Source organism: Schistocerca gregaria, chromosome 4 (genome assembly GCF_023897955.1).
Source record: "Schistocerca gregaria isolate iqSchGreg1 chromosome 4, iqSchGreg1.2, whole genome shotgun sequence".
NCBI classification, from domain to species: domain Eukaryota; kingdom Metazoa; phylum Arthropoda; class Insecta; order Orthoptera; family Acrididae; genus Schistocerca; species Schistocerca gregaria.
In genome coordinates, this window is record NC_064923.1 from 220,487,433 (window position 1) to 220,513,987 (window position 26,555).

The following is a 26,555-nucleotide window of genomic DNA, read 5'->3' on the forward strand; positions in this document are numbered from 1 at the left end:
GCGACATCGTCCCTGACAGGCGCTTGAATATACGCTCGAAACGGGCTGATTGGCTAACTTCAATGGTAATTAATTCTGAAACAGCGCAACGCATCGATTTTTTCTTAACAACTGCTACTCAGCACAACCTACGCTGCAACACCCTTTACAAGCTTTTCAGACTGTTTCTGAGGTCCTGTATACCTAGCGACCTGCCCCACATTCGCATGCGTAGCAATAAGTCTCCACGGCCGGACGACTTTTCCGGCGTCGAGTAATGACTTTTGTACAAAAACCCACCTCGTAAATCAGTCTATTTAATACCGAAAACCGCATCAAAAGCCATACAGCAGTTTCTGGGATTATCCTTCACACACCGCTAGAAAAGTGCTGCGACCGGACTTTAATTTGTAATAAGTATAGAAGAAGTAATAAGTGAACTTATAATAAGCTACTGTATTCCTTCCTGAGTGGAGTAGGGGGGGGGGGGGGAGGGGGGGTTACGGGAGACAGTGATAGAAGCACGGTGAGGTGAAGATAAAGAGCAGCAAAACCAACCTGCACTACCAATTAGCTTGCATACGTTCTGGAACACGTTCATAATTATCATAAGTCTTATGAACAATGTTTGAGAAGTATAGTGAACAACAAGAAGAGGATAGATGTCTCGTCCATAATTTTCGTTGTAGTAAACGTCTTTAGCACTTCAGATAACTTCAACTTACTCCAGTGGACTTCGATCAGTAACTTGGCTTGTCGAAACTGTCTTGTTCTTGTTAGTCGGGGGATTCTCTATGATGATCAGTAGCTTCGAAAATAGCTAAAGGTACAAAATTTATATGCCTCTAACAGTCGTTTATAATCACACCAAACACCATGACGACCTTCGTGTTATTCGAGCGTTCTGGTTTGTTTAGCACTGCCGTATGAGCGAGGAATAAGACATGCATTGGGCGAAGTACAGTATTTTTGTACGACAATATAAGAATAAATGATAAAATAAGTTATGGTTACCTGACATCGTCGGCACGAGCGCGATCTCTTGTTATGAAAAAAATTACGTTCTGGTTGAAGAAGTTTTATATACTCAGATCGCGTGACTTACAAATGTGTAGGAGTACTTTCGGTAAATTTTAACTACCATCTTCAAACACTTAACGTACATCAATTTAGTGCCACTATATGAAGTCCACTGTCATCTAGTCCTGCATACATAGTAACTTAACTCGCTGGAGCAGACACATTAGTGCTGCGTCATACGTCAACATTCATAAAAGTTGGTGTTGAAATACATTTTGTATACAGACGTCATTTTTAACATCATCTTTTAGAATGTTTACCACATGTACAGTTTAATCATTTGATGTATGACGTGACATTAATGCGTCTACTCCAGCGAGTTAAGTTCCAATGTTTTCAGGATCATGTGACAGTGCACTACATACCATGCCACTAAAATGATGTATATTAAGGATTTGAAGATGGTAATTAAAGTTTGCCGAATCAAATCGTTCACTTTTGTAAGTCACGCGAGCTGGGCAAGTGAGACTTCTTCAACCAGGTCACATTTTTCTAGATAAAATCAGTGTCATCAAAGAAAGCAACATTGTCTTCAATAAGAGAGTTCTATTCGAAATGTAATGACCATTTTAATAATACGAGAAACGATCTGTTCATTGGCTACGAAACGCGATGATAGACGAGTGTACCTCTGATCGCGAAATAGTTCTAATGTGACTAGAAGTTTCATATAAAAGTCTTCAATAACTGCGATTTTGTTGTATTTTGTGTACTATCTGGGTGTAGATCTTTACTGTTAAGTAATGACGTGAACCCGGTATTTTCTATATATAAGAGGTTCCTTTCTTTAACGACGCGGTTTGTAAAATAATTTCCTGTTCCCTCTCAATGCCACAGAAAAATAGTATTAAATACACTTTGAATGAAAGAAAATTAATGGTTGGCTACCGTCAAGATTCTAGAGCTTTTTGGTGCCATATTCGTATTGTTTTTATTCTACTGGGTTGTACACCCACGTCTCATCCTAAACGGTGATTAACGTCATTAATACCCTATTCTGTGACATAAAGTTTGAAGCCTCCCGGCAGCATACTTTTTTATTTTTACTTTTCAGTTTATCGACTTTCGGTTCGGCCCTATGCAGCCATTTCAATAGTGGAAATATGTATGATAATGTGTTTGAGACATCTTTCGTGTCAATAACGACGACACAGATGCAAGGACAACACAACAACCAGTCACCGAGCGGGGAAAAATCTCCGACCCGGCCGGGAATCGACGCCGAGCCCCTTCAAGTTCGCAATCTGCCGCGCTGATCCCATAGCTACTCAGGGGGACCGGCCGCAGATAAAATCAGACTAATAACAACTTCATTGAGCCGTGTGACCACTCACTTTCCCGACGCTCTATTCGCAAAATGAACGGGTAGAGGCCTTAATATAAGGCACAATATATAGTATCCTCTGCTTTGTAGTGATTCGTAGTGTATACGTACACGGGGACGTACAAGTCATTCCAAATAGTTCAACTTGCATCGAACACGATCATATTTACGTCATGATGAATTATTTGTGGTATCGTTTGAGAGCAATACATACCTTAAATTCAAAGAGGCACAATCTCTGGAAGATAAAGAGTATTCACTACAAATGATAAGTTTGTGGAAGCGAATGATCTGACCAACGACAAGCCGCGCGGTCTAAGGCGTGTGTGTGCTGTCCATAGGGTAAGTTACTTTAAGTTAGGTTAAGTAGTGCGTAAGTTTAGGGGCCGATGACCTCCGCATTTTGATCCCATTACACCTTACTACAAATTTCCTACCAATGTCAACAAATTATTTATGAGGGGTACGTTCTAAAATGTTAAGCTATCGTCTCGAATATTTAAGGTTATCTTATTGGTTATTAAAGTTGCAGCATGAAACAGCATAGTAATGAATTTAATCCTTTCCGCTATACCAGCTTAACCTTGTGCGACATCTTTAGTACTATCACCAATGTCTAATCTGTACCATTCGCCAAAGCCACTGTTACTTTCTCTTTTAACAATCTGACATATTTGAGTAAGCTGCATCTTCAAAAGTTTTTGCGACATCTTTAGAATTCATACTCTCAGTCATATCCACAAACACTCTACAAGAATGTTGGAAAATTTGTAGTTAAATGGTTAAAATGGCTCTAAGCACTATGGGACTTAACATCTGAGGTCATCAGTCCCCTAGACTTAGAACTACTTAAACCTAACTAACCTAAGGACATCACACACAACCATGCCCGAGGCAGGATTCGAACCTGCAACCGTAGCAGCAGCACGGTTCCGGACTGAAGCGCCTAGAACCGCTCGGCCACAAGGCCGGCATTTGTAGTTAACTTTAATCATATGAGAACATCGGCATTAAGACTATGCATGTACGAAGAAACAAAAAATCCACTATGTCGGGTGTTACTGTTACTTAAATGATTCTGTTAATTATTGAATTTGTTTTATATTCCTGATCTGCTAGCGAGTACTTTGTTCCTGAAATTTAGCAGTAAAGCCATTCATGTTTATAGTTAAAAAACGCTACTATAATTTCAAAATTATGATGAGTAACGTCCATTTATTGTTTACAAATCCAAATTCACCTCTCCATTAGGTATGGTTTTAACTAAACTTATTTACTGATTAGCGCAATTTTGGCCTACGAGTAAACCATCAGTCCTAGCTGTATCAGATCAAGCATTTAGGCTAATTTTGTCTTCGATACCTTTCATTATCTATTCTCTCGTTTAACAGTTAATTGATTGCATTATTTATTTATCGTAGAAAACAATCATTTCGTAATGTCTAATGCATTAACAGCAATTTCCACTTCAAAAATTAATGGCGATGTTTTTATAAGTTCTACAGTGGATGGTTCTTCACGCGTGATGAATCTGTTATTGTTTGGCAATGTAATCTCGCTTTACTGGCGTCACCAATTACTGCGGCAGAAAGAATGTGTGAAATTTGCTGCTCTTTCGTTGTAGTAGTTGAAGGTCATATCACCGCAAATAAAGTTCCTCGTCGCCCATTTTAGAATAAAATATATCGAATACTCAAAGTAGTCAAAATCTTCCTCCTGAACATGCCATTCACCAAATTTATGCAAAATCAATCAAATGACTCCAGTGAACTGCTGAACGGAATTTGCTGTCTGGTTTCAGAGAAGATAAAATATTACTGTAGCAAATAACACACGCCTGATCGGGTGAATTTGTTGGTGACGTGCACATTTATTGGTAAAGTCATTTCATGGAAAGTTCGTACAACGGCCTCACAAATTGATTGATAGGTCTAATTATGTTGCCAGTTCGAATGACACGTAAAATTTTTTATTGTCCGTATATACAGTTCAGTCAAGAACTACAGTTCGTTAACACGTGGTCCTTCCCTGGCAGTACCATGAACTCTTGAGGTTAATAATTTCTTCAAAGTTCTTCCGAATCTCTTCTAATCTTAAGGCTTGTCCTCGAATCTTCCCCAGGAAAACATTTCAACTCTTCAGCTCTTGTTCCTCTAATCTAGCTACCTTTTAACACACCCACTCTCCTCGTGTTCAATAAAGAACCACAAACTCCATGTCGCGTACATCAAACAGTTCTACACTACCGCCGACACCACAACAATTTAAAACACAAGAATGTTTCTCTCATTGCAAATTTCACGTTCCGCGACATCAACACCGGTGTGGTGTAATGCTCCGTTCATGGTCACTGTCCAAATTGCTGTTCGCGTGTTCAGTTTATCAACTCTCTGAATACCATGAACGCTACCAGAGTTCCATTACCGTTTACTCTCAAGCTATTCTCCGATCTATCCTTTCAACTGTCACCGTCTTCCATTTTTAACACAGGTTACGTGTTCTGTAATTAAATATTACAAACAATTGCTACTGACACTCATTCATAAATGCACTAATTCCACAGCCAACCATACAGCTATGTTGGCGCTGTAACACGCCTGCTTCTGACAGTTCATAGCCCGCCTCCACGGTTGTAAATAGTGTTGTCATTCTTCAGCCGTTAAAACTCGCGGCCCACAAACACGTTGATCACCGATGACATGCTACGCCCCTGCATTCATTTGAAACTCTGTGCTATAATCTGGCGCTTCAGTCCGACAGATACACCACTCATCTTGCCATCGACAACGCTATCCCATCGTCTCCAAAATCAACATAGGGTCACGCTGCGTCTACTAACTGTAACGTCCTCTTCGATCTCACTGATCACATTTATTCCGCTCTCAAATGTTAGTTCGGTGAATTCTCTCATATAGAAATATAAAAAACATATTCACCATGAACTTCTTCCTCCATAGGATCTTCTCCTAGTAAACAGCCTTCCGATTGAGGAACGTAGCTGACACATCCTACCTTTTTATCCAGTGGCTGACACTTAGCTTAGACTTAAGTCACTTCTCTTGACATTGAGCAATTTCTAAAATGCTTCTACCTTCCCCTTCTTCTAGCTTATCTGACAGATACATTTTCGTTATTTTTGCTAGTACTTTCTTCGTTATTAATAAGAGTCTCAGAGTGCACACTCTAGCTAATTTAGTGTGCTGTGTACCATCTAAATTATACCTTTTCGGATTTACAAAATCTCTAACAAAAGCCCCCAACTGCTTCTCCTCTTCTTTGCCTTCTCTCTTTGCTTCTTTTTGTTTAATAGAACATTCTTCCATCCAGAAATCATCTTGCTCGCTCTCTTCACTCTCCGGTCTACATACGTTTCTGTCGTTCTCTTCTTCTCTAACACATATTGGGGCGTTTTCGCTCTTCATATTGACATTCCCACTTTCTTACCCACCAGTAACACCAACAATACTATCTTTCCTCCTTCCACCTTTTATGAAGACATTCTCATCCTTTTCATTCGTCGGTTCCTCTTGTCTGCTACTATCTGTTTTCTTCTTTTCCTCCTCCCAAAATTCTTCCTCCTTTCCCCACAAACCTTCTACTTCTTCGATATTTATCGCCTTTTCTTCCTCTTCTGCGTTTCCTCCTTCTTCATTGTGCCCTCACACCTTTTCCTCTTCTTTCCACCTTCCTTCCTCCTTTCTGAACTCTTCATACTCCTCCAGTCATTCTTAGTATTCATGCTCATGTTTGTATTTCCCACGTCAATGCTATTTTCTTCTTCTTCCTGTTTCTTGTCTTTTGTTGTCGTGTCTTCTCTTTTAGACCCATCATCCTCAAACTCTATGTCTTCTTCTCCAGTAAAAAGTATTCGAAGCTTTAATTCTTTGTTTATTGTGGATACACTCTTTTTCTTCTTTTCTGTCTTCATTACATACTCAACCAGTCTAACCATCACCTGGAATACTGAACTCTTCTAATTTCCTTCCACACTACCGCATCTGTTGTCCTTTCCCGTCAGCTCCTTGTTTCTTTTGTTCTTTCTTCTCTTCATATTTACTGTTTTCTAAAATGTAGGTATTTAGTGAACCATCAACCGACAGATTTATACGTGGCTTACGATAACAGCCCAGTTCCATACAGTCCACATCTCGCACCACATTACTGCGTGTGACGTCATTCCTGTCTGCGTGAGTGTCAACCTCTGTTGCAACCTTTTTCTCGTGCCTCACAGTTGGCTGTAAAGTCACCCGTCTCCTCGATCGTTAGATTCTACAAAATCCTTTTCTCGCACCACATAGATACGCATGATGCTTCTCTCCTCTGCGTGACTGTCAACTTCTACGAAATCTTCTTCTCACACCGCAATGTTGAGGAGGTTTTCTCGATCCGTAAACTAGGATAACCAGCGATCTCATGACAGAGTGCAATGCTGGCGCAGGCACAAGAGTTTCGAAGCAAACCACTCAGCGTACATTGGGCTCCCCAGCAGACAAACCCTACGTGTTCCCACGCTCCTCTAATGACATCGTCAGTTACGATACCAGTAGGCACGCGATCGTCGAGATTATACTGTGGATCAATCGAGACTAGGCACCTGGTCAGATGAACCACGCTTCTTGTTACTTCAGGAGGACGGCTGGTCGAAACATGCACCGCGCCTCCGACGTGGGCTAGTAGTTGCAGTGTTATGCTACGGTGGATATTCACCTGGGTTTCCATGGGGCCCGCAGTAGTAATCGAAGACAACATGGTTCAAATGGCTCTGAGCACTATGGGACTCAACTGCTGTGGTCATCAGTCCCCTAGAACTTAGAACTACTTAAGCCTAACTAAGCTAAGGACATCACACACATCCATGCCCGACGCAGGATTCGAACCTGCGTCCGTAGCAGTCGCACGGTTCCGGACTGCGCGCCTAGAACCGCGAGACCACAGCGGCCGGCGAAGACAACATGACAGCTGTGTGCAACGTAAGCATTGTTATGAAACATTGTTATGAAGTATCTGCACGGGTTGTCATACTATTTTGACTCATGAGTGTTTGACAGCATGAAGGTTGGGAGCTTTAAGCGGCCTGATTCAGTAAATCCTGTTGACCTGCTTTAAACAACGAAAATAATTTTCCTTGGATTATGATCTGATACAGAATACGTCCATATCTGAAACTGTAATTACAGTGTCGTACGTGTAACATTTTTATGAACACTAGCGACAGAAAGTGCGACCTTACGTGTTTGTTCCTGTGAACAGCAATCACTGTCCGTTCGACTCTCTCAATTCTCTCCGTTGACTTAATGAGAAGTAACATAATATGACGTAACATACAGCGCACTCAGTACACCGGCCAGAGAACTTCTAAGTGGGAAACACCAGAATATGGGGAGCCGAAGTCAGTTCTCACTGTCTTCCCTTGCTTGAACAGGGAAAACGGAAGAAAAATAACTTTAAAATGCGGAATTACGTCTATTCTACCACCCATCAAGGACATTTACTCGTAAAATTCTGCATTTGTATACTATCGATGTTTCGAAGTTAACGAATCTGTTGCTACAAAAACACAATTCCCCGAAGAAACATTACCGCTTAACAGATAATTATGAGCAGCACATCCGCAACAGGTAAGCATTTTGCTTGTGACCATATGTATTAGTTTAACAAATACAGTACGTACAGAGTCGTCGTCCCCATATTAGAAGTCGCTGTGTTTTCATACATTATTTCCTCACTCGTTATCAGAGAGCAATTGAAGTGATTAGAAGACAGCGGGATGAAACAGCATGCACACTCGAAAAAGACTACGTGTGGACAGGTGCGCCATTTCTGGCATATCGGCGCTGCTCTAGTCCAATACCAAAAGTCACAATGGTCATACTGCACACAATTCTGACACGAGTTGTTCCGTCCTCCTGTATTTTAATGACTCAATTGAAATAGAACTCTTTCCGCGTGGAGGCAAGGTCCAAGTGTTAATACTTACCAGTATTTTAATTGTAGTTAATTGATTTGTCGGGCATGGTGATCTATTGCTTAAGTTCGTTATTAATGTAGTTATGAAACTACAGTTGCACACCACTTTCTCGTTCTGTTAAGCGTATAGTTACAAGTATTATTGGTTCTAACTATCGTGGCTCATAAGCCTTGTACCATTAGCTAACACAATCTACGCGTTTCAAACGTAGCAGTAAAATCTTTCTAGGAGGTTTCCTTACAGGTACTTACACCGCTCCTAAACCGTTTATTGGTGTGTCGCCAGAGCTCTCCGTTACAGTAGAATTCCACTACTCAGTATATTGCCCCACTGAACTCTAGAGAATCTGCCACAGTTTCTAAATCGTGTGATATGCCAAGGATATTATTCCAAGAAAGACTAGAAAATGATCCCTGCACTATTATGACAAACGTTATCTGTTTTCACCGATACACAGCTATTATTGCACAAAACAACGCCATTCTTTTTCCACGAATATATACAGCAATCACCTCCATTAAAAGATAGAGCGAGACAGCAGTCAGAGCAGTTCTTATTTCACTGATGTACATGTGTGTAGTACTGTGTCGTGAACGGCGGAAGGATTTATGAAAATCAGCACAACATTTATTAAAACGCACGGCTAATGTACAGAGCTTGTACTGTTCTGCTGGACTCACTGGAGAGCCAACAGCATTTGCAATGAGGGTACTCCTGTGACGTTCGTACTGGGGACAAATGGAGGTCGACTGAGAGCGTGACAAAGTGCAGCGTTGCTGCCAACTGTGGCAGCCACACTGCGTTGGGTAACTGTCTTGCGCGAAAACATTTACTTAGTCTCTGTATTTGTAAGAGGCGGAAGTTGTTAATGAAGAGCACTACCAAGTCTTTTTGCAGTAGTTCGATATGTACTGCGTTATACTGATAATGAGCCACAAACTTAACGTGCATCTCTTGAGTATTCTACGAAGTACTAAATTTACGAGAAGATGCTAAAACGTAATAATACGATTACAAACTCAATTTATCAGAAAAAAATGAGATAGAACCATTAAAAGTGTCTAACATCATGTCTGTCATCGACATAAATGCCAGTGTCAAGAATGTTTTTCGCACTGTTCGAGTCATGTCTAGTGCACTTAATAAGGCATGGAGGGATTATGTTATTGTCTCTTTTCGACTGTGGAAAATTCAATGTTATAATACAAGATCGTGCGCAAAAGCGAATAACGGTAGGGAACAGCATTTGTCTTACTTACAAAGTACTGAAAGTTATAGGGAATACCAAATTTCATGTATTTTCTCAGATTGTTCTGAATTTAGGGGTAAGCTTCAGCACTTCATTTTGTATGAATTTATGGAATTCGGTAAACCAGTTTCAAGTAACACACGATAATACGAAGTCCTTTGCCGTATGTTCTATCACTGGACTTTTGCACAAGGGTCAGGAAAAAACGGTTTTCACTACGCCGCGGTCGATCTTTAGCCTTTCTAAGATAAATAGGTTGTGTCAGACTAGAAGTCGCAGTCTGGAATTAAACAAAATAATAATCCGCCTGCGCAATGAGCTGAGTTCGAAGTATTTATCCTGGGGCACATATCTTCTTCGTGAATGACTGTGGTAAATACGACCTCTTTACAATAATGTTGTGTTTTAGTCTAGTACTTCTAAAACTAATACATCTGTAATATGAATAATTGAAAATCTGGTGCGATCTACAAAGTAGCGGAAAGTCCAAAGAGGAAAGTAAGTATTTAAAGTAATACAAGATACTACTTGACTCAAAAGACGGGCGAGAACACGCACCAGAAGCTATTCGTTGTGGCGTGTTATTGCGTGACTGTTTACCGATTTTGAACTGTGTCCTTGCGTTATGATAACTTTGAATAAAATCAGTCATCTTGGTGTTCGGTTGCAGAGGACGAGCACTTTGTTACAGGCATGACCTTGCTCGCCGCAAACCGTGTACAAGAACTGATAAAAGGGAGGTACGCTACTGGTTGATTGCCACGAATTGACAGATTTTGATAGAACAGAGTAGACTCATTTCAAAGTCGAGAAACAGTCGTGCACTAATACGTCAAGATACCTAGCTCTTCAGTAATGCGAACAGTTTAGTTTCGTCTCTATTGTGTCGTGTGACTAGAGAAGTAAAAACTATAGTGATACCTATGTGAGAGGGAAAGTTCAGCGGCCTTGCCGCAGTGGCAACACCGGTTCCCGTCAGATCACCAAAGTTAAGGCCTGTAGGGCTGGGATAGCTCTTAGATGGGCGACCACCCGGTATGCCGAGCGCTGTTGACAAGTCGGGTGCTTGTGAGGCAAACTGAGGAGCTACTTGATTGAAAAGTAGCGGCTCCGGTCTCGTAAACTGAGATACGGCCGGGAAAGCGGTGTGCTGACCCCTTTATATCCGCATTCAGTGAGGTGGAGGATGACACGGCGGCCGGTCGGTACCGTTGGGCATTCGTGTCTTGTTCGGGCTGAGTTTATTTTTAAGTGAGACAGGAAAGAGGCAAATCACGGTGAGCTATCATACGCAGCGCCGACCATTTCATTATAAATACTGAAAATATGGCCTTAGCGAATGCAACTTGTCTGCTATCTGATAGATTATTTAGAGGAGGAAATAGATCGTCACATCATATAAAATGCTACTGATCGAAACTGCATCTACGAGCACCTCTTACAAGGAAACTACCTAAAATCACGAAATAATTTACACTGGTTACCGCAAAACTTATGTACAGCTGTGAATATTGTTCACTATAAAAAAATTAAAAAACTATGCAGCGTTTAAGATAGCAGACGAAACAGTTATCAGCCAAGTATTCTTCTCACCATATCCCAGCATTTGGACGCTCCTATGTGCCTAAACTTTACAGAGGTCTCATCACCCATTCCTAACAGTTAACCCTTTTGGGGACTGAACCAAACATCATGTAGAGATGCTATTAGTTACTTTAGTTCCAATCAAAAATGAACTCCACCGACAAAATTTAGGAGGTTGTTCACAGATATTTCCTGAGCAGTCTGGTATAAGGGACCTTTTAGTCTCTGATGGATCGTTACAGGCTAATTACATGTGGCTTGATTTCTTACTACATTCTTATGTTCGTTCCTCTACTGCACTGAAAATATATACACAACAATGTAAAAGTCAACGATATGCGCTGTTATCCAGTTCCGACACAAAATGGTTCCATTCAGTTACCGCAATGAAGACAGTTTGGGCGACAATGGATTGGTCGTGGTAGTCATCTTCATTGACCATTTTCGCCAAGAAAGACAACATTAACACGCCAATCTTTTTGGGGCATACGAAGAACCTAGTTTACGAGGCTCCGGTCGATACTCACATGGACCTGGTTGTTAGGAATGCTGCAGCTGCGGAAGCAGCACGGCAGACTGATGGAATTCTTCACTGTGTGTCCCGATACATTGTAACGTGACAATCCCTATACAAAATCGCGCCTTCACAACTTCTGAGTCAGTGCACTACAGAAATCGGCAAATGTTAAAAGAACAGGTTACAAGTGGGACCACACGGCAAAGATCAGATCAACAACAATGCCGGTACAAAATCATCTATACGTATGTAACATGTTCTATTAATATGCGGGTGAGGGAAGGCTAATTTACTGAATATGTATACACATAACTTTTACTCAGAATCAGAAATGATACTTATGTATAACAATATATTATTACAGTACAGGTAAAAGTCTGTGTAGCGTACTGGGGTAAATTGTGAAATAAAAAAAAACGTACTTACTTAATTGAGAGTGTATCTTCATCTCCCTCATAGGAGGTTACCGCGTCAGTGCCAACACCGCCATCAGGCAGCATCCAACGTCGCGGTGGGCAGTGGTCATAATGTTTTGGCTGATCAGTATGAGTAGCGTAGTATTGTCGCATGTTCCCCATCTCGTTGGGGAACCTGAGACTTACAACTTTTGTATTGCGACGGCCGCAGAACACGAGAAAAATGTCGCTGAACAGGCACGAAATTTGTCCCACGACACGTGTCGATTTGTCGCTAGGTGTGTACAAGGTTTAAGGGAACAGTTCGGCATGTGTCACGTACTACGTTGTAAGAGTACATTGACAGAACAAATTAAACACACTGTGATAAAACTGTACTTGTTTTACATGAGTGGTTGTGTTTTTGGTTATTGCATATTAAAGAATTTCGCACTGTTGCGAAGGTATTTTGACAGAAACAAAGACAACTGGGGCAAAAAAAAACGAATATATCATAATTACACTATTACTCTGCAGCGAGCTACAGTAAACCAAGTATCCATAACACCATTACACTCAGAAAATATCCCTTCACAAGCCCTGAAATTTTGTAGATGGTATTCGGTTTTATCCTGTAGAGTAGGGCTTCCCAACGTGTGGTCCGCGGACCCCTTAGGGGTCAGCCGGCTCTTTCTAGGGGGTCCGCGGTCACCTTTCACCAAATCGTGTAAAATAATGAGTAAAATTATTGAATAAAAATGTGAAAATCAAATTCATCACTATTTGTTTTCGTGTGAAAAACATGTGTACTTTTACTTCAGGTCGTATCCCCAAGCAGCCTTTGCTGTTTGTAAGTGAGAAACGCATACACAGTTTAGTGCCGGAGAATGCGGCTCCTCTGATCGACTGTTTCGCAACAATACGGGGGTCGTTCGTGCGCCGGCTCACGGCGCTAGATGCGCTGAAACCTTTTACGCATGCGCAGAGCGAGGTTTATCGACCAATCACAGCGCTCGCTGGCACGTTTGCGGCCCCAGGTATCATTAAATGTTAAACTTGCTTTGTCAGTGCACTACCTATTTCATAAGTCGATTTTTGACCAGTTTATTACTTCTAACATGGATTGGTGACTGAAGTCAGTATAATTGAAAAAGGGTGCAGTTTCTCCATCGCCTTCACAACAAGGGAAGTTTCCAGTTGAAATGAATGAGGAGGGAGGACGACCAAAGGAAGTCTTTACGTACATTTGAACATTTTTCTTCGGAGTTCACGGAAAATCACACACACACACACAACTGTTACGAAATATGCATGCTCCTTACACAACAGTAGCCAAATAGTGGAAGTGAACAGACCATAAGCGGCAGCTTGTCAACAGCGAACAGTTTAGACGTGACGTTGATTGCTCTTGGAGGAAGACAGCTCCATTGTGTGAAATTTCAATTAGCAAGTAATTTTAATCAGGCAATAGTGTGTTGAACAAAGGGAGTAAATCCACTTGTAAGTGTCTGGATACAGTGGGAATTCAAATTGGATCGTTAATTTGAAGTTGTTTTCATTCATCTCTAAACCAAAGACTATTGATACTACAGGGAGGGGGGGGGGGGGGGGGAAGGGGGGTCATTGGGACCATGGCACTTGCATTGAGAAGCTTTCAGTTCCCATGGGCTTAGCTCTGAAATTTAAAGTTACTGTGCTCTTGACTGACTAGGGGTCCGCCAAGGATTTTCGACTGAAGAAGGGGTCCGCCAGCTGAAAAGGTTGGGAAGCCCTGCTGTAGAGCATTAACAGGAGATACGTATAACAAATGCTGACATATATCAATGCAGATAATCTGCGCCAGTAACTGGCACGCTCTTTTTTTGCTCTCCATCAAAGCGAGCCTTTACACAGAATCCCTTTTACTCGTTTTTCAGACGGTGACGACAGGTGCGGGTATCATTTCGTACCCATTCGACACCGTGCGACGGCGGATGATGATGCAGTCCGGACGTGCCAAGGCGGACATCGTCTACAAGAACACGATGCACTGCTGGGCGGTCATCTACAAGACTGAGGGCGGCAAGGCCTTCTTCAAGGGCGCCTTCTCCAACGTCCTGCGAGGCACGGGTGGCGCGCTCGTGCTCGTCCTCTACGACGAGATCAAGAACTTCCTGTTCTAAGCAGCGTCAGCGTAGCCGCTTTCCTCGTAGTTGCAAGGCAGCGGGCGGGACCACTGCCGACAGCCGAAAGCCGGGCCGGACGGGGCGTCGCACTCCCAGTCGAAGCGAGGGGCGAAGTCTGCGGCGCCGCGTCCACTTGCAGGGATCTAGGGGGAGGGGGGTCTTCAACGTAAAATTCCAACTGAAGGGTAGAAGTACACACACATACAGACACTCCCGACTCGCGCTCATCAAATAAACTGTTTGACTGGTCGGGGAGGTACGTATTTGTTATCGCTGGTCCACGAGTTATTCAAAGGTGTCTAAAGCAGCCAGTTTCCGTTACAAAAAACATGTTCCGATTAGTTCCTAGGTTAGCATTTTCTTTTTATAGGAGAGGATCATCCCTTCAGCAAATAGTTGAAAGACAAGATCGCAGCGTTTCGCAACATATTTATACACATACTGTCATCAGCCACCAACATACGTAAAAATAAAATAACTATAAACACGATGTTTGTCTTGTGACTGACAACAATCATCAATTATTTTTCAGCACCGGCGAAAAGAGTCTGCAGTATGGAGACAAAAGCTGGCGCCACTCTCATTTCAGCGGCTGGCTAAGTATTTGTTACCTTACTGAGGTGAAATCACTATAACAGGTTTGTTTCAAGAGTAACTTTGGGAAAATTACACAACTATTATGTACAACTGAGTCAAAGAAAAAGCAACGACAATGCCAATGGAAATTCCTTTCGAACTGGACGCTTGATCACGGATGGCAACATAATGCGCAAATTACAAATATAGAACTTTTACGCGAAATAATTAAGGAGATGGACTGTTTCTCCTCTACTGAAAATCCAGTTGTTTCAGGTTACACAGTTCCAAACTTGTGTCGACACTTGGCACATATGCTACCTCTCAAAACTTACACAGTGGTAAAGTTCTCACATACAATAGCTCTTAATACCTTCAAATCATCTTCTTCGAAGCGCAGATCGCCGAAATGGTGTCAATAAAAAGACTTGAGCCAGGTGGTCTAACGACCCCAGACGATAATTTCATTTCAATACTTCTTTGTTTTGCAGAGCTGAATTATAGACAGATTTTCCGTTGATGTGAATGTGGCACACGGTTACAGAAAACCCATGTGCATAATTCCGACATCTGTTTACATGTTTCAGAGGATACGCCGATCGACGTAAACGAGTTCATCATAGTCGTTCTGAACAGATGTTCCAAACTGCACTTTAAAAAAATTACCAGTGAATCATTCGAAGCCGTATATTACATAAAAGTTATGTGTCTAATATGTTATAATTAACTGACCCATCGACTTTTCTCTAATTTTAATGGTAAGGCTTATACCAAGCAGGTTGTCTTGCTAAAGACCAAACTATGCTGTATTCCATTATGAATAATGAATATCCATTTGCAATTTTCTGAGGATACTAAATACCAGAAAGAAAAGGATACATGAAAATGAATCTTCCCAGTGGCTTCACGACACAACATATTCATGCTTTCTCTGTCGGAGTTAACGATCCAGTAAAAACAGACAATTATAAACCCCTTTAGTTTACACTCGCCGCATAATAGCTTAAGAAGTTTTCTTTATGCATAATATTTGAAAACAGGGTCTCTCTTTTGTTATACCGTCACAGTTTCCTACGTTATAAAGTACGGAACAAATTATTCGCACTTACGATAGCAATCCTGATTTAAATCCTCCATCCTTATTCTTAATAAACAAATTAAATCGTATTCACTCTGCAAGAGTCCGCCACACGAAGCCCTGAAAGGTCTCCCAGAATCCTGAAATCAAGCGACTTGCCTGTAAAGAACCAAGTGTCCATAGTTTTTCACAAGGAGACACAGCTAAAGAGAAAACATGCACACTGAAACATAAGCTTATTGTAAACACAACACAGATCTAATGACTCACAAAAACAAAATCATTATATTTTTTGATATATTCGTCTCCTATTTTGTACAGGCTGCTTCATACACAATTTTTATTATAATCTACAAATTCCTGAATCGAGCACCAAGAAGAAGCACTCGAGAATTTGTTCAACAAATTATTGTTTTGGACGTTTTCCGCGACTTCAGTTCCAACTTGACGACAGACAGATGAAGAGGAAAAAGAAATAGTGAATCAAGAGGCCAAGGCACATTTTAACTGGCTATAAAGCTGGAGCAGGTGGCCTTAAAGTGCTTTCCTTGAACACTTCAACAGCTTGCTCTTACTTCATTTTTCTTAGTTTTCACGAATTGGTAAGCAACAGGTATGCGGCTCCGACAGTAACATAACTAGAAGCTGCAACAGCTGGTGTATGAGCGAAGTTGATAGCGCTACGTTCACAAGTCAGTTTTGTCTGCTAGTTAAAACCCAAAAAATTCACAAGTCAGTTTTGTCTGCTAGTTAAAACCCAAAAAATGAACGACAGATTTAACTATTAAACAATTAGAACTTGGTCTCGAGCATTTTATTAGTTCTTGAAAACACCAGTTGGAGAGAACCGAGAAGCAAAAACAAATGTATTACTAGTCATTTCAAAAGTAGCGGGCTACGGAGTTGTCATTAGCGCCTTGAGTAGCGTAGAAAAGTAGTTTTTCGCGGTATTGCAATACATACAGGGTTAGAAAAAAGAAAAGACAGGTATTCCATCCACATTTGGTACCAACAAACAGCCGTTGCTTTGCTGTTAGCATGCTGAGTAGTCTAGTGGCATATTACTTCACAATGCTGTGTTACGGAACAATGCCAAAGAGGCCACTCGGAGGCTCGCTTGCGTAATGTGACGAACATTCCCAGGCTAAGCACGCCAAAGCTAAGAGTAAATGTCGTTCGGAAGTATCAGTTCATCGGCGTTACGGAGCTAGCCAAGTGTGGCGTGCGCCTTTGGTTCGACCTTGGAAGTCCATTCATAGAGTGCAGTTACATAATTTTCCCCCCTGTCGCCACGTCTAATGCGCTAGAGATCACTCAGAGACCTAGTAAAGGTATGACGTCAGGGCCGCGTTTAGCACGAGGCAGCCCGGGGAGCGCAGCCACCGAAATAACGTGCTTGTGCTGCTCCCAAACAGGAACCTGGCACTCTCCATCCCCCCCTCTACACAGCATTTATTCGCGAAGAGTGCCACATTAGTTGTTAAGCTCTCCCAACTCGGCTTCCTAATACACCTTGCTTAGGTTCAGATGCCGTACACGCCACCCATAACGTCTTGACAACCAAAGGCAACTGTGGAGATGACTGATTTTCTCATGCACACTTCAAATACATCTTCTACGTATGTGTGTTTCTTTGAGGAGGTGAGGATGTACTCACGAATTTATGACTCGTAGTTAACTGTATGGCCAGTAGGCAGAGATTTTCTAATTATTATGGGGCTACGAATTGTTCTTATATTCATTTTCACCATAGCTGCATTTAATAGACTGAGGTGACAAAAGTCATGCGATACCTGCTAATGCATCTACATGACTACTCTGCAATTCACATTTAAGTGCTTGGCAGAGGGTTCATCGAACCACAATCATACTATCTCTCTACTATTCCACTCCCGAACAGCGAGCGGGAAAAACGAACACCTAAACCTTTCTGTTCGAGCTCTGATTTCTCTTATTTTATTTTGATGATCATTCCTACCTATGTAGGTTGGGCTCAACAAAATATTTTCGCATTCGGAAGAGAAAGTTGGTGACTGAAATTTCGTAAAAAGGTCTCGCCGCGACGAAAAACGTCTATGCTGTAATGACTTCCATCCCAACTCGTGTATCATATCTGCCACACTCTCTCCCCTATAACGCGATAATACAAAACGAGCTGCCCTTTTTTGCACCCTTTCGATGTCCTCCGTCAATCCCACCTGGTAAGGATCCCACACCGCGCAGCAATATTCTAACAGAGGACGAACGAGTGTAGTGTAAGCTGTCTCTTTAGTGGACTTGTTGCATCTGCTAAGTGTCCTGCCAATGAAACGCAACCTTTGGCTCGCCTTCCCGACAATATTATCTATGTGGTCCTTCCAACTGAAGTTGTTCCTAATTTTAACACCCAGGTACTTAGTTGAATTGACAGCCTTGAGAATTGTACTATTTATCGAGTAATCGAATTCCAACGGAGTTCTTTTGGAACTCATGTGGATCATCTCACACTTTTCGTTATTTAGCGTCAACTGCCACCCGACACACCATACAGCAATCTTTTCTAAATCGCTTTGCAGCTGATACTGGTCTTCGGATGACCTTACTAGACGGTAATATAGTGTTGGAAATTTTTTTTGCTTGGCATAGGGCAACAATACGACGTGGCATGAACTCAACAAGTCCCATGCAGAAATATTGAGCAACCCTACCTCTACAGCCGTCCATAACTATGAAAGTGTTGCCAGTGCAGGATTTTGCGCACGAACTGATCTCTCGATTATGTCCCATAAATGTTCGATGGGATTCATCTTGGACGATTTTGGTGGTCAGATCATTTGCTCAAATTGTCCAGAATGTTCTTCAAACCAATTGCTAAAAATTGTAGCCCCTGTGACAATTCCATCGTTGTTTTGGAACATGAAGACCATGAATGGCTGCAAATGGTCTCCAAGTAGCCAAACATAACCATTTCCAGTCAACGATCGGTTCAGTTGGACCAGAGGACCCAGACCATTCCATGTAAAACCCACATCATTGTGGAGCCATCACCAGCTTCCACAGTAGTTTGCTGACAACTTAACTCCATGGCTTCATGGTGTCTGTGCCAGACTCGAGACCTACCATCAGCTCTTAGCAAACTGAAATAGAGACTCACTTGACCAGGCCACGGTTTTCCAGTCGTCTAGGGTCCAACCCACATGGTCACGAGTGCAGGAGAGGTGCTGCAGGCACTGTTGTGCTGTTAGCGAAGGCCGCCGCGTCGCTGTCTCCCGTCATAGCCCATTAACGCTAAATTCTGTCGCACTGTCCTGACGGATACGTTCATCGTACCTCCCACATTGATTTCTGCGGTTATTTCACACAGTGTTGCTTTTCTGTTAGCATTGACAACTCCACGTAAACGCCGTTGCTCTCGATCGTTAACTGAAGGCCGTCGGCCACTGCGTAGTCCGTTGTGATAGGTAAAGTTTGAAATCTGATGTTCTCGGCAGACTCTTGACACTTTGGATCTCAGAACACAGAATTCACTAATGATTTCCGAATTGGAATGTCCCATGCGTCTATTTCCAACTACCACTCCGCATTCGAAGTCTGTTAATTCCAGTCGTGCGGCCTTAATACGTCGGAAACCTTTTCACAGACATCACCTGAGTACAAATGACAGATCCATCAATGCACTGCCCTTTTTTACATCGTGTACGCGATTTTATATCTTGTATCTGCGATATTACCGCTATCTGCATATGTGCACATCGCTATCGCATGACGTTTGTCACATCGGGATACATCTGCACCTCAACAAGCAATATAAGGAGAGTATTGATGGAAAGTAACATCAATTATAGGTGTATGATGAGACGAAACAGTTTAACAAGGAGACGAGACACTGCGACCCACCGATTTCTATGACCTTCAAAGTGCTATTTGGGAGTTACTGGTACTGGAAAGTTGCCGAGAATATGCATCTATCTATTAAGTTACGAACTTGATACGTATAAAAAAAATTTCCTTACTTTCGAGTTTTCTAACGATTCCATCTATCCCGAAACGGGTCCTGCGTCATAACTTATTACCTCGACTTTGTCATAAACTGGAGCGAATCGACCTAAACTCGATCATAGGAGTTACTAGTGGTCCATGTCTAGTATGTCAAAGCTTATCAAAATCAGTGTCCAGAGCACATTTTTAATCTGATAAGTAAAGAGCGTTTCTCTGTACTTGGTGATTACAGCAGTGTGGCACTGCAGCCAAATGACTCCTCCCAGGTGTGCAACTTTAGTGGACAAAGCACAAGAAATAGGTGTGCAACTTTAGTGGACAAAGCACAAGAAATTCGCAACGAGTAGTCATTTTATAATTCCAGAAAGAAGACGTGCTGCTGGCCATTAAAACTGAAAGGCCATGAGGAGAGTGTTCTACAAATTCCAAATTCGCATGAAGTGTGCTAGGTTCTGCATATAAGGAGAGATTAAGTAGCAAGTTTCTCATACAGAAATCTCATCTGAATGTTGTTTGTTTGTGAGAAGCTCATGTTATGCTTCCTGTAAGAAGTAATATCTACCAACATGTATTGGAATTTTACGAATTGCCGGCTTTGCCTTATGAAGACTGTGGTTAATTGTTCCTCAATACTGTGGTTAATTGTTCCTCAATATTGTTGTACATCTTAGGCTGGCTCCCACAACCCACATGCAAATATAGAATTAATGGGTTAAGGGAGCCCACACTCAGTACCGTACAGGATCTCTGTAGCCTCAAACAACTAGTACCCTAGAGGACAGACTTACCGTTTCTTAACTATGCAGGAGCATACAGTCATGTCACATACCTTGAGCCACAAAATGGGCGTCTTTGGAGCAAGACAAATATCCATACAGATAGCACGATGACATTAGCAGTTTCTCTGTTGTGGGACCTGCAGCATATATTATGCCACAGAAGGACATTATGCACAGAATTGGTAGACAGTGTGCAAGAACTACAGGCAGCAGCAATGGTTTACTCAAAGTTGACATTTGTCCATCTGCAACATCAGAACACGTACTGATAAAGGCAATAAAGCCGAAATAAGCTTGTATAAGAAAATAAAATAGCAAGCAGCATACTGTCTACCAATTCTCTGCATTATGTCCTGCTGGGACATTTGCAGTACCACTGAATGTGAGCACTGCAGATATTGCTGTGGCTTTCCATGATGGAGAGCACAATGGTGTGCTCAACAACAGCACTGGACACAGGAGTAGCAATACATTCACTTTTCAGATGAGTCCTGGTTTTGTGTATAGCATAATGATGGACATACCTATGTGTGGAGCTCTGAGCAGGACAAATATTGCCATATTATTGTGAGATGGGCCCATCACATGGCATGACTGTATGGGCTGCAACTAGGTGCACAACAACATCACCTCTAATCCACATAGCTAATAATTATGACAACATGCATTATATTTCTGATGGACTCAGACTGATAGCTGTGTCCTATCTTCAGATCTCCATGATATTATCTTTCAACAACATAACACAAGAATGCATGTTACCCTTGGTGTTCTGATATACCTCGATACAAAGGGTCTCCAACTGATGCCCTGGCCAGCATGCTGCTCAGCCCTCACCCACTGATAACATCTGGTCATGGATTACTGAGGGACTGGCAAGCCACTCACCAACTATTACAATTGCCATACTCCGGCACAGAGTTGAAGGAGCGTGGAAAATTGCAAGTTGCAGATCTCCTACAAATTTAACTTGGATTGTTTCTGTCATACTGTACATGCACAGTAAGTCAAATTTTATTATTTGTTCTTCTTTCTACTGTTGCAATTTAATAGCCATTATTGAATATGACAGTTAAACATTTACAGGTAGCAATGATTTAAGTCCAAACAACATCTAATACTAGGACATATTATTACACACGCTATCATTTCTGCATGTACAGTATCTTTTCCTAGTACCTCTTTAGAAATATAGCAAACCTATTTCTGAGCTAACCAAGAATGGTATGGTGTCTTTAATGTCTTGGACATAATAGCTGAAGCATTTGCAATATTAATATCAGGCTTTACCTCTGTGTAGGACTACACATGTGCAGTGAAATAGCTGCATAAAAAATAAGAATAGAAGATCAGAATGTACAAGTTGTAGATCATACATGAAATACTCTTAAAGAGATTCAGTTGTCCACTTTGCATTTCTTTAAAATGCCTCAAAATACTAAAACAAAAAAGTTTTAATAACAACATTTTCCTTACAAGTTCTCTTTTTAAGAGTTTTACAGCTGATTAATTTTATTAGTATTTTCCCCCTACTTCTCATCTTGTGCTCCACAATGTTTTCTTCCTCCATTGACAGAACACTATTTTTTATTGCTATGAAAATTCTGCATCCATTTACTTAGAAAATCAACATCTTTTCTTTTAAGTGATAGTGTGATACTGGTGCTGTGTCAGATATTCTGTAAACCAACATTACTCCCAGAGGATTCTTCAATTTTTGTGTGTGTGTGTGTGTGTGTGTGTGTGTGTGTGTGTATAAAAATACATACAACAGACTAGCTGATTTGTCTTGAATTTGTTTCTTGGTGTGATGAGTATAATCTCTCTTACTCCATAATTAATTATTTTAAATCTTTTTGGTACTGATACATGGCTCTGTAAGGAAAATGAGTTGGATTTTTCTTAGTTTTTCAGTATCCTCTAAAATAAGGTCACTACTCGAAACCAACTATATGCTTGTAATTACCAGTATCTATTGTGATCTTTTCCCTCCTCCATACAAGCTTTCCCAATATTTATACAGACCACCTTACTTGACAGACAGGACAAAACACAGAACAGTTCAGTCACAGCTTATGGATTTCTTAGAGTTAAATTTTTCCATGCAAAGAAACATAATCTGGAAAATGTAAGAATCCCAATGTTATACATAGTATTAATCTACAAAGAAGACTGGATGAACAATTTATCACTACAAGAGTCACAGTAGTAAATCCATCACAGGCAGAGAAGAATTCCTCTAACGATGTATGGTAGTCTGGAGAAATTAGTGAACGATTATTTTAGAGAAAAAAGAAACAAGAAGAACTATAGTGTTTCTAATTAACAAGTTTAATCAAATGAAATAATGAAAAAAACTTGTAGCTTTTCCTAGATTTCCACTGAGTTGCTACATTAGGAATACCCCTTCAGATTTAAATGTGTAGCAGTGTTACAAGCATATAAAATGGTAAAACACATAACTATGGAACTAAATATTAATTAACACACGAACTGTGAATTTTACTGAAGTATTTCCTATGCCAGGTAAATAAATTTGAACAGGAAAGACTAGCATTGAGAGCCCCATCTACCAGTCTTTGGACTGATGATCACAACATTTTACCTGTTCAGACAACAATGGAGTCATCAAACATACATAGACATAAAATACAATTTTACAGATACCAAGATTATCAAATATAATTACTGCTCTCCCCTTTATATAATACTAATTAAAATTGCCTTCACATTGTTCAAAGATATCTATCATATCAGTCAATACAGGTGCATCATTCTACAGATATCCACAAGCAATCATAATACACAAGAGGAAATACAAGTATAAGAAGCTAAAAAGACCCTATATGCAGTTCAGAACACATAAGTGATTTTCTCCCAGCATCTATATATAACAGAAGAATACATGCAGATCAAAAAGATTGACAGTGTTAAATTTCACGAATTACAACTCAATAATAAATTCAGTTGGGAAGGACACACTACAGAATTGCTGAAGTGCCTATACAAATCTCTATTTGCAATGAGAATGATGTCAGATGTAGGAGACAAAAAAATACTTGCATACTTTGCTTACTTTGATTCTATTATGTCATATCTGATCCTATTCTGGGGAAACTTATGAAACCAAATAAAAGTTTTTAGCATTCAGAAGCTAAAGAAGACTCACCTGTGGCATAAATTCAAGAACATTATTACAAACATGTTCAAGGAACTTTGTACTCTAACCTCTGCTTCTTGGTATGTTTATTCCTTAATGAAATTTGTTGCAAGAAATATATCTCTATTTCCAATCAGCAGCTCAATACATAGTATTAATACTAGGAATAAAAGTAATCTATATATGGACTTAAAATCACTTACCTTGGTCTGAAAAGAAGTCCAATATTCAGGAATACACATTTTCAAGAGATTGGTTTCAGATAAAGCACAGTTTAAGCAGAGTTTGAAAGACTTTTTAATAGGTAACTCCTTCTACTCTATAGATGAATATCTTAACAGGGACTGTAAGACCAACTTAAGTAAAAATGTCTGTTTGATATCAGGTTTGACAGCACATCACACTCAATATTATGTATTTTGTGTATGATAAATTTATTAAAAGTGAATAACTATGTATCATTCTGACATTGTATTAATTCTGTAAATGTTAGCAGTTTCAGTTTACTGTAATGTATCCACATATTTTGCAATCTCCTGACAAATGATCAGGGTAGTGAGTATTATATTCAATTGTTTTATGTTTCTTTACATTATACTTTCTGACTTGTTGCACATCCATGAGAATCATCTCGCTTTTGGGTCTATGGAACGAAAACGGAATCTAATCTAATCTAATCCTCCCACTTTAATAAAAAGTATGCTAAATGCTATTAAGTAGTATAGGTAAAAACAACACACAGTGAAACACATACTGAATATTTGCTATTCATAATCTTTTTAAGAACCTCATGTGTACAAGGAAGAGCAAAAGTAACTTCATATTTTTTTATGTCATCAGTCTTCTGACTGGTCTGATGCAGTCCACTACAACCCTCCTTCTGTGCCAGTCTCTTATTCTCAGAGTAGAACCTACACCAAACTTACTCAACTGTTTGTTGGATGTATTCCAGTCCCCATCTTCCCCTACAGTTGTACTCTCTACAGATCCCTCAAGTACCCTGGAAGTTATTTATTGATGTCTTAACACATGTCCTCTCATCCTGTTCCTTCTTGTCAATGTTTTTCACAAGCTCCTCTCATTGCTGATTCAGTGATGAACATCCTCATTTCTTATAAGTCCACTTACTTCTTAATTTTCAACACCCTTCCCACCTCAAAGCCTTTTAATCTCTCTCTCTCTCTCTCTCTCTCTCTCTCTCTCTCTCTCTCTCTCTCTCTCTCTTCCCACAGTCCATGATTTATTTCCGTAAAATGCAGTGCTCCAAACATACATTCTCAGAAATTTCATCCTCAAATTAAGGCTTCTTTTGGTCAGGAATAGCCCCTTTGTCTCAGCTATTCTGCTTTTCATGTCTTCTTTACTTCGTCAGTCAATTTTATTTTGGTTCCAAGGTTCTCCCCAATTTTGATGTTAAGTTCATCCATAAACTAATTTCTATAATTCTCACTTTTGTCTTTCTTTGGTTTACTCTCAGTCCACACTGTATGCTCATTAGATTTTCATATCGTCCATCAGTTCCTGCAATTCTTCCTCATATTCATTGAGGATGACAATATTATCAGTGAATATTATCACTGATGTCTTTTCACACTGAATTTCAATCCCATTCCTGAACTTTTCTTTTAATTTTGTTATTGCTTCTTCAAGTACATACTGGACAGTAGGGGAAAAGGACAGTATTCACACCTTATACTCTTTCTAATCTGACCAGTTCCTTCCATTCTTGTTTTTCATTCTTGGCCCTTGTGCCCATAGTACATTACCCAGTGTCTAAGCATTTTCCTGAGAATTTTGAACATCTTTCACCTTTTTAAATTGTCAAGTGCTTTTTCTAGGTCAAGAAATTTTATGAACATACTTCGATTTTTCTTAAAAAGTCATGCTTCCATTATCTAACAAAATGTTAGAACTGCCCGTCTGATGCTTTTACTTTGCCTAAAGGAGAACTGAACACTGTCTAACAGATCCTCAACCCACATGTATCTGCCCTAGCTATCTTCAGGATTGTGTGGATGATATTTTTCCTAAGTCTGATGGTCTTAGTCTCCAGACTAGTCGTTTAGTTTGCAAACTCCCCCAACAATTTAATCCCTTGATACCAGGCATCGCAAATTCACATCATACCACTGTGTCTCTAATAAGTGCAAGGTTAATTGTTTTTGAGTGGCTGTGCCAGTAGGTGCAGATTCTACACAAAGCTACAATCACTTCTGACATGTGCTGCCACATCCTATGTGTTTCAAGTATGCCTGGAAATTCATTAATTTTTATTTTTTTCTTCAGTGAAGAAATTTATTCAGGCTTCAAGGGGATAAGAAATCTCAAAAGGATGTTACCTAAGTCTTCCAGCTTACTCCTCCGAAGGTCGATTAATTTTGACTCTAATAATGCATCCGCTCATTCTTGTCTATCAACTTCTTGTGTCACATCAACAGACAGTTCCATCCCCTCACAGAGGCACTCAATCTATTCTTTTCTACCTACCCACTCTTGACCTCTACAACTGACAGTGGAATTCCTCTTTGAATTCTTAATGCTGTTCCCTTTGTTTGTATTCCACCAAAGGTTGTTTAGCCCTCCGCCACACACTGTCAGGTGGCTTGCGGAGTATGGATGTAGATGTAGATGTAGATCAGATGCAACTATATACTGAATCGATCCTTCAGAGACCATTTCTTTTTCGGAATCTCCACATTTTTCATGCAGCCATTTTGCTTTGG

At 40.6% G+C, this 26,555-nt stretch overlaps 1 protein-coding gene across 1 annotated transcript in view; it reads left to right on the top strand.

The window, feature by feature from the left end:
- Positions 1–14,751, top strand: part of LOC126267118 (ADP,ATP carrier protein 2-like) — a 34,836-nt gene extending 20,085 nt beyond the window's left edge. The window contains exon 4 of the mRNA XM_049972032.1: positions 14,013–14,751. Coding sequence (XP_049827989.1) covers positions 14,013–14,258 — 246 coding nt within the window. The 3' untranslated portion in view covers positions 14,259–14,751. The remainder of the gene's footprint in view (positions 1–14,012) is intronic.
- Positions 14,752–26,555: the final 11,804 nt, after the last annotated feature.